This window comes from Dipodomys ordii, unplaced genomic scaffold (genome assembly GCF_000151885.1).
Source record: "Dipodomys ordii isolate 6190 unplaced genomic scaffold, Dord_2.0 Scaffold22, whole genome shotgun sequence".
In the NCBI taxonomy this organism is placed as follows: domain Eukaryota; kingdom Metazoa; phylum Chordata; class Mammalia; order Rodentia; family Heteromyidae; genus Dipodomys; species Dipodomys ordii.
Window position 1 is genome coordinate 4,309,531 of NW_012267238.1, and position 9,426 is coordinate 4,318,956.

The 9,426-nt window shown below is 42.0% G+C and overlaps 1 protein-coding gene across 1 annotated transcript; it reads right to left on the reverse strand.

Annotated features, from left to right (window-relative positions):
• Nucleotides 1–6,419: 6,419 nt before the first annotated feature.
• LOC105984019 (olfactory receptor 2AT4-like) lies at nt 6,420–7,385 on the reverse strand. The gene has a single exon (XM_013014062.1). The coding sequence runs from the start codon at nt 7,383–7,385 to the stop codon at nt 6,420–6,422; it is 966 nt and encodes a 321-aa protein (XP_012869516.1).
• Nucleotides 7,386–9,426: the final 2,041 nt, after the last annotated feature.

Consider the following 9,426-nt stretch of genomic DNA (forward strand, 5'->3'; position numbering starts at 1 on the left):
TGCGAGTTGAACATGAAGGCACAGTGTTAACTTCTTTGGCCTCATCTGGGAACCTGCTCCACAGGAAATGAGTCTAGGGTTTGACTGCTCAGGCTGGCTTTGACCTAGAGTATTACTAAGTCCTGATGTTTCCTTGACCTACCTATCATTAGATAAGAATTGGTATTTAAGTCATCCATTATTATTGTGTTGGGGTCTACATAGGTTTTTATGTCCACTAGTGTTTGTTATATGAAACAGATACACTATCATTTGGTGAGCACATGTCTAGAATTGATGGATTCTCCCATTTGTCCATAAAAAGTGAACTTTGTCTCTTTTAGTTAATTTTGGTTAGAAGTCTGCTTTGTCGGATGTGAGTATAGCTACTACTGCTTGCTTCCCAGCTCTGTTTGCTTAGAATATATTTACTATCCTTTCTCTGTATGTCTATATTTGTTTTTTGCCAATGAGGTATGTTTCTTGCAGGTAACAAATGGTCAGGTCTTGTTTTTAATCCAGTCTGATAGTATATGTCTTTTTTTTTTTTTTGGTGAATACTGGTCCTGGAGCTTGAACCCAGGGCCTGGGTGTTCAAGGCTAGAGCTCTACCACTTAAGCCACACTTCCACTTGGGTTTTATTGGTGATTAATTGGAGAGAAGTGTCTCACAGAGGTTCCTGCCTGGAATGGCTTCAAACTGCAATCTTCAAACCTCAATTTCAACCTCTTAAGTAGCTTGGATTATAGACATGAGCCACCATCTCCTGGTTTAGCTTATGTCTTTTGATTGAGTAATTGAGACCATTAACATTCAGTTACTATTGAAAGAAATGTAGTAATTCTAGTTGTTTTGTTGTGTTTGATTCTTCCCTCATTCTCATTTTCTTCTCTATGTGTGTCACAGGCTTTATTCTTTCCCATATTTTCATGATTGTATTTATCGTCCTCTTCTGTGTATAGGACTCCTTAAATGTCTTCTTCAAGTCTGCCATGATGATCATGGATTCCTTTAGATTTTGTTTATTGTGGAAAATTTTAAATTTATCTTTCAGTTATGAAGGAGAAATTTGCTGGGTACAAATAATTCATCTGCATGTATAATGTTACCTTGGTGAAGTTCTTTTGTGATACTGCTTGTTTGATGTCCTAAAAACCTCCTGCACGTAGGAGACTACTGATTCTCAAGATTTGGAAACTTTTCCTCTATTCTTTTTAAATGTTCTCTCTGATTTTAGCTTGCACTTCCTTTTCTTCTCTTAATTTATGATTCATGTTTGTGTTTTTAAATGTCCCAGATTTTTATAATGTTCTATTTGTCCTTTTATTCTGTCTTCAACTTGATCCAGTCTACTGGAAGGCTTTTTATTACATTTAAAAATTTTTCTTATTAAAAATTTCAGTTTCAGAAATTCAATTGATTTTTTTCTTTAAGTTCTCTTCTTCCTCTTCCTCCTCTTCCTCCTTCTCCTCCTTCTCCTCTTCTTCCTCCTCTTCCTTTTCCTTCTCCTCCTTCTTTTCTTCTTCCTGTTTATTGTGCCAGTCCTTTAGCTTGAACTGGGGCCTGAATGCTATCCCTGAGCTTTTTTGGTTAAGGCTGGTATGCTACCGCTTGAGCCATAGCTCCACTTCTGGCTTTTTTGGTGGTTAATTGGAAATAAGAGTCTTAGTAACTTTCTTGCCTGGGCTGGCTTTGAACCATCATCCTGATCTCAGCCTCTTGAGTAGCTAGGATTACTGGTGTGAGCCACTGGCATCTGGATAAATTCTTTTTTTTAATCATACTTTAATTTATTTATTTTAATTTGTATTTTCTTTTAATTCACTTGGCTATTTCTACATATTCTCTTTACTTTTTTTTTTTTTTTTGGGTCCGGTCATGGGGCCTGAACTCTGGGCCTAGGCACTGTCCTTCAGCTCTTCAGCTCAAGGCTAGCGCTCTACCACTTGAGTCACAGCACCACTTCTGAGTTTTTTCTTTTTGCTTATGTGGTGCTGAGGAATCGAACCCAGGGCCTCAGCAAGGCAGGCAAGCGCTCTACCACTGAGCCAACTTCCCAGCCCTCTCTTTACTTTTGTTGGCCATTCTTACGAGCAATGTTTTGAGTTCTTTTTTGAGATTTTTATCTACTTCACTTTCCTTAGTGTCCATTACTGTGGCATTACTGACTTTTTGGAGGAGTCCTGTCTCCTTGTTTTTTCATATTTCTTGTGTTTCTTTATTGGAATTTGTGCATCTGAGTTAAAGTCTTAACTTGGAAGTTTTAATCACCTGCTATCTCTCAGTTGACATAGTCTCAGTGTTCAGGAAGAACAATGTACTGAAGGGTTGAGGTACTATTTCTCATCATTGGACTGGAAAGTATTGCTCAGTAGCCAGATGGTCAGGACACTAAGCCTGATTGCCAGCGCTGCTCAGATGAAGAAAAACTAACTGAAGTTCTTGTAGCTCTTAGGGTACTGGTTATTGCTAAAAGTAGACCATAGTGGGGCCAACCAAGTGTTGATTGTTCACTTCTGGGCTGCTATCACTATGCTTCTTCTTTATGTACTAGGAGTTGCTGCTGTCCACAGGAAACTTTGCAAGCTCTTCAATTTGTGCTTCAAGGGTCAGCAAGTGTCCAAACCCAGGAGTGTTCCTCAAATGCTTCAGAGAATTAGGGTAGAGGGGAACAAACAAAGCGCTGAGCTCTGCTCTGGCAAGGGGAGAAACTGAGGGACTAAGTCTCTCTGCCTTCTGATCTCAGTGCTTTCAGATTCCACCCAGCAGTCCTCTTTCCTGTGTGGCAGGGGAGAAGGTCTGTGGAAATTGTGTGCTTCTGAGGTCTTGGGCTTGGAGGTCTCAATCTTGCCCATCACAAACACTGTAGCCCAGCCACAATGCATTTCCTAGTTGTTGATCTCAGTGTTTTTAGAGTATCTGGGCTATAAGTTCTCCATCTTGATGGGCAACAGGCATATCTAACCTCAAGGAAGTTCCTGTAGACTCATCACTCTGTCAGCTATGGACTCAGTAATCTGTGTTGCTTAAGACTGTCAGGTGATGAGACTCGCTCCTCATCAGGGAGGGTAGGATCTGACAATGACACTGTCTAGCCAATCTGTTTAAACTTCTCAGCAGTTCTCGATTAGACCCTCTCCACAACCATCTCTCATGGCCACCTTTTACTCAGACACTGTTGACAGGTTGTTCCAAGACTCCCTAAACTATGATTATTTCCTCTTTTCATCTCTTCAGTGTATTTAATTAATAGACACCGCAAGATGGCACCTAGCTATAGCTCTCCAAGATTAAACAAGAGAGAGAGAGAGAGAGAGAGAAATAAAATGTCTCTCTTCATTGAAGCTAGCCTTCCACAACATCAGTCACATGTCTCACCAAATCTTCCCACTGGATTTTAGGATTGTGAGAGGTGTGAAGTTACCTTGAAGCTAGAATTTCCAGTCTGTTGCCAGGGATGTCTGGCTTACCTTGTACATGTATCTTGTGTTACAACACCCTACCCACAAGGAGACAAGAATGGAGCCTAGGACTTGCTTCTGCTTTTCTATGACACCTTTCAGTTTCTCTATAATTTTCAGCCAAATGGCCACTCCTCCCACCCACCCCTTGTGATTCCTGACACTTTTCCTCTCTTTGTCTTCAGAATAGTCTGTCCTTCTCATTCATAGACTCAAATTGAGGATGCTTCGAATCCACCATCTTGCCCTCTCCTCTTTAAATATTCTTGATACTAAGTCCTTAATCAGATAGATGGAAAATATTTTCTTCCCATTCTGTGGTTGTCATTTCACCCTTTTGAGGCAGTACTGAGATTTGAACTCAGGACTTTGGATGTCAGGTAGATGATCCACAACTACAGCCATGCATTCACACTTTTTGGCTACAGATTTTTTTTTTGAGATGAGGTTTTGCTTTTTTTTTGGTAGGTTGTGGGGCCTGAATTCTGGGCCTGGGCTCTGTCCCTGAGCTCTTCAGCTCAAGGCTAACACTCTACCACTAGAGCCACATAGCCACTTCTGGCTTTTCTGCTTATGTGGTGCTGAGGAATCAAACTCAGGTCCTCATGCATGTGAAGCAAGCACTCTACCACTGAGCCACCTTCCCAGCCCCAGGTTTTGCTTTTTTAGTAGGTTGACATGGATTGTGATCCTCCTATTTAATGTTTTCCTCTGTAGCTGGGGTGACAGGCACATGCTACCATGTCTAGCTTTTTCTGTAGAGATAGAGTCTCATAAACATTTTTTTTGCCCTGGGATGGTCTAGATTCATAATCCTCTTGATCTCAGCTCCTTGTGTAGCTGGGATGCCAGGAATGTACCACTCTTCCCAGCTGTTGGTGAAGGTGATGTCTTATAAACATTTTGCCTATGCAGTTCTGAAACCTTAGTCCTCCTGATTTCAGCCTTCCTGAGTAGCTAGGATTACAGTCGTGGACTACTTACTCCTGGTTCACCTTCTCAATAGCATTCTTTAATATACAAGGTTAAAACTATATTTAGGTAGAAAATATAGAGAAATTGTACAAATTAGGAGACACTGCTACAGTTGTGGTTTATTTTGTGTCTTCTCATGATACATGTTTGGGATGAATCATAAGAAAATAGTAATTTGAGGGACAAACAGTGATTGGAAGGAGCCTGGATATGAATAATCTTTTTTTTGTGTGTGTGGGGGCAGTCCTAGGGCTTGAACTCAGAGCCTGGATGCTGTCCTTGAGCTTTTGTGCTCAAGGCTAGCACTCTACCACTTGAACTACAGCTCCACTTTTGGCTTTTTTTGGTGCTTAATTGGATATAAGTGTCTCAGCGGGGCCCTAGTGGCTCACGTTGGTAATCCTAGCTACTCAAGAGGCTTAGATCTGAGGATTGTGGTTTAAAGCAAGCCTAGGCAAGAAAGTCCACATGATTCATCTCTAATTAACCACCAGAAAACTAAAAGTGGAGCTGTGGCTTAAAATAGTAGAGTGCTAGCTTTGAGCAGAATAGCTCAGGGATAGCACCAAGGCTCTAAGTTCAAGTCCCATGACAGACCAAAAATTAAGAGTCTCACAGACATTCCTGCCTGGGCTGGCTTTGAACCATGATCCTCAGATCTCAGCTCCCTGAGTAGATAGGATTACAGCTATGGACCACTGGTGCCCAGTATGTGAATAATCTTTTGCTCCATGTAAAAGGAGGCTTGTATTATCATGACCCAGGATCCCAGCAAACCCAAAGCTTTGGGTAGTTAATCCCAGAAGAGAAGGTCTGCACACAGACAGAATCTCCAAACAAAACTTGAGTAGTAGCATGGAGGCTATTTAGGAGTTGTTTATTGGTTGGTAGTAGAATTATGAGAAATAAAATATTCCTTTCCAGGCCTTAGGTTAAATCTAATAGCTCCTGAAACCCAAGGCTGGACAGTTTACCAATCTGTCTCATTTTGAATTTGAGGATTGTGGTCCCGCTGAAGTCTAGACATCCCTTTAAAGCAGTGAAGAACAGGATGCTAGAAAATGCATAAAAATCAGATAAAAGACCATGAGCTCACACTCCAGTCTTCCAGTGTCAGAAACAAGAACACTCAAAAGATTTTTTCCCACTTAGTTTCTAGAAGCTCTTTCTGACTGTTGGGGGATAAGACTACTGAAAGTGGAATCCAGGAATAACGCAATACTTTACTAAACTGCATAATTCAGTTTTTGTTTGCTTCCTTTACTTTTTTTCTTTTGGTAAAACTGAGAAGTTACTTCTGGCTGAGCACTGGTGGTTGGTGCCTGTTAGCCTAGCTACTCAGAAGGCTAAGATCTGAGTATTGAGGTTCAAAGCAAGCCCTGGCAGATTGATCTACAAGTCTTTTATCTCCAGTTAACTAGCAAAATGCCAGAAGTGTAAGTTTGGTCAAGTGGTAAAGCTCCAGCCTTGAGCAAAGAAAGCCACAAGAAAGCATGAGAACCTGAGTTAAGTCCTACAACCAGCAAAAAAAAAGAAAGAAAAAGAGAGGAAAACAAGGAAAGAAGGAAGGAAGGAAGGAAGGAGGAAAGGAAAGAAGGACAAAGAAAGCAGTGCATATAGGGAAAGAATGAGTCATATCTATGCACTTAAAATGATAGAGATTTTCAGAAACTTTGGAAAAAGATATTCAAGTTCATAAACTGAATTTCTTACCAAATACTGAGAGTTGCTGATAATTAATATTGCTGGAATAAATAGTAATGTGATTGCCATTGTATTTATGGTCTTGTTAAATTTGAGATTCACAGCATTAAAATGGAATAGAAAGGTCCTATCCATATTTTGTCAAGGAATTCAGAAAATACTTTTATTTGATGATCATGGAGAAACACTTAGGACCATATTTTGAGAATTATTGTCCTTGTAACTTGGGTGGCTGAATTTTCCACTTTGCCTCTACCATTTTTGATGTGTACAAGAAAAGATCAAGTTATCCCTTTGAATCAGGGCTTCCCAGCATTCTTTGGCTCCTGGGGACATGCCATTTTGGTGATGGCTGCCTTGACATCCTTGTTCCTCAGCGTGTAGATGAGGGGGTTGAGAACAGGTGTGAGAATAGCATATACCACATTGCCCATGATGTGAAAGTCGAGAGGCAGGTCAGCCCTGTAGGAGACATAGGCGATGGCAATGGATGAGTAGTAGGTGCCCACCACCAGGAGGTGGGAGCTACAGGTGGAGAAGGCTTTTGAGCGTCCTTCTTGAGAGCTGATGCGAAGCACAGATGCCAGGATGCGGGCATACGAGACCAACACCAGGAGAAGGGGAAGGAAGGACACCACCATAGCGATGCAAAAGCCCATGAGGGTCTGTGGGGTGGTGTCAGAGCAGGAGGCCTGGACCACAGCCAGGTGGTCACAGAAGCAGTGGTAGATGTAAGCAATGTCGTTGTAGGCCATCTGGGAGGTCTGCACCACTGCTGGGATGGGCAGGAGAAGGGCAGTGAGCCAGGCACTGGCTGCCAGCGCAGCATTGGTCTGTGGGGTCATATGGACCAGGTAGTGCAGTGGGCGGCAGATAGCCACATAGCGGTCATAGGCCATGACCACCAGGATGAAGGCTTCTGAGCAGGAGAAGCTATGGAAGAGGTACATCTGCAAGAAGCAGGCAGGGAAACTGAGGAATCGATCTCCAAGCAGGAACAGGAACAGCATCTTGGGGACTGTGGTTGTGGTGAAAAGAATGTCCAAAGCTGAGAGGTTAATGAGGAAGAAGTACATGGGTTTGTGGAGACTGGGCTCTGCCACCACTGCCACCAGGATCAGGGCATTGCCCACCAAGATGAGCAGGTAGAGAAAGAGAAAGATGAAGAAGACAGGAAGGAAAAAGGATTTTGGCAGAGAGGGGATGCCGGTGAGGTAGAAGATGGTCCAGGAGTCGCCTGATCCATTACAGGTTGTGGTCTCCATGGTGAGTTAATGCTGGTTGCTCATGAGTTGTGCAGGGAAAGAGGCCTGCCTGGAAACAGAATACCCACTGGTTCTGGAATGAGAATTGTAGAATGTCCACTTTAATTAACTAATCCTTCATCCTATTCCGTTTGCCTTTTAAATCAAGTATAGAAAAAGGTATGTACAATATACAAACCATGTGTCATTGATTGGATATTTAGTAGATAAGATGATCAAGACAGAGAAGTGGTTAAGGAAGACACTAATCAATGAATCATGTAATTACTTAATTGTAATTACATTCAGTGCTATGGAAAAACTTCTTGGGGTTTCATTTCCATGTCCCAAACAGTCCTTTTGGGGATATCAGATCTCTTATGCAAAGATTGTAATTTCCTTTTGCTTTTAGCATTGCTTTGTGTTTTTAAGTATATTATTATTGTGTTTATGTGGTAATGAGGAATTGAACCCAGGCCTCATGCATGCTAGGCAAGCAATCTTCCACTAAGCCACATTCCCAGCCCCATGTTTGTTGGTTTGTTTGTTTAATTGCAACTTTGTCATTATATACCTAGGGAGGATTGAACTCCCAAAGGTTTGCTAAGAACATGTGAGCTTCCTGCCATAATTACTAACTGGAGACTGGGTCCTTTCTCACTTGTTTGCTTGATACCCTGATTTTTTTTCTGCTGCCCTACAAATTGAGGCCTCTGCAGTAGGATCAAGAGTTTAAGGACAGCCTTAGTTACATGGCTAGACACTGGGGCAAAATAAATAAATGAGCAAACAAACATGGTGCAACAGTGGTGTGCTCATAACCCCAACCTACTCAGAAGGCACAAACTCACTGGAGTTTGAAAACACCTTGTGCAATGCAAGACTTTACAACAGAAAGAGAGAGTGAGAGAGACAGACAAAGGAGATACAGAGAGAGAGAGAGAGAGAGAGAAAGAGACACAGAGAGAGAGAGAGGTGAGCACCAGTAGCTCACACTTGTAAATCTAGCTACTTAAGAGGCTGAGAGTTAAGGATTGCATTTCAAAGCCAGCCCAGGCACAGGAAAGTCCAGGAGATTTGTTCTTAACTTCAGACTTGACCTTTAAACTAAGTGACCCCTGGGGCAAGTTTATGCTGACATTGGTATTATTAAATCCTTAATGGAATGATTCCATGAGCAATGTCATCTTGTTTGTCTCTGCCACTTCTAATTTACCATTATTCTAACAAAATCCACTAATATGAAAACCAGAATATATATATATATATATACATACATATATATATTACATAATATATATGTTTTTGCCAGTCCTGGAGCTTGAACTCAGGGCCTGGGCACTGTCTCTGAGCTTCTTTTGCTCAAGGCTGTACTCTACCACTTGAGCCACAGCACCACTCCTGGCTTTTTCTGTTTATGTGGTAGTGAAGAATCGAACCCAGGGCTTCATGTATGCTAGGCAAGCACTCTATCACTAGGCCACATTCCCAGCCCCAATTATTTACTTTTTAATTCCTCTTAGGCTAGAGACTACACAGAGGAAGGGCAAGTGCTTTCCCAGGTTTCACAGATGACCAGATGCATAGACAGGTCAGTGATGTGTCAAGTCTTAGATTTCCAGGACAGAGATGAGTTACCTGCTTATCTTTTCCAGAGAATCCAAATTCAAGTTTTCCAGGGGAGAAACATGAAGACAAAACTTTGTTTCTATCTCCCCTTTTGCTTTTCCAATTGACCCTATCAGACAAAGCTAAATCTTATTTCCTCCACTCTGGGGTACAATATAATAGAACTAACTTGGTGTCTAGCAAGGCAAATGCTTCTTTGACATAACATCCCAGCACTTGGCAGAAGAGTGAACCTACTATGGACCAATTGGAGAGGGTTTGATCTCATCCCAACAATCTTGGTAGCCCGGGATCCTTCACATCCAAAGAGACACAGGAAAAACTTCCCTGGATCTTGCCGGGCGCTGGTGGCTCACGCCTGTAATCCTAGCTACTCAGGAGGCTGAGATCTGAGGATCGAGGTTCAAAGCCAGCCCGGGCAGGAGAGACCGTG

Bases quoted from the DNA above. Each gene is read 5' to 3' on its own strand.
- LOC105984019 (XM_013014062.1), bottom strand. From the start codon at position 7,385: ATGGAGACCACAACCTGTAATGGATCAGGCGACTCCTGGACCATCTTC.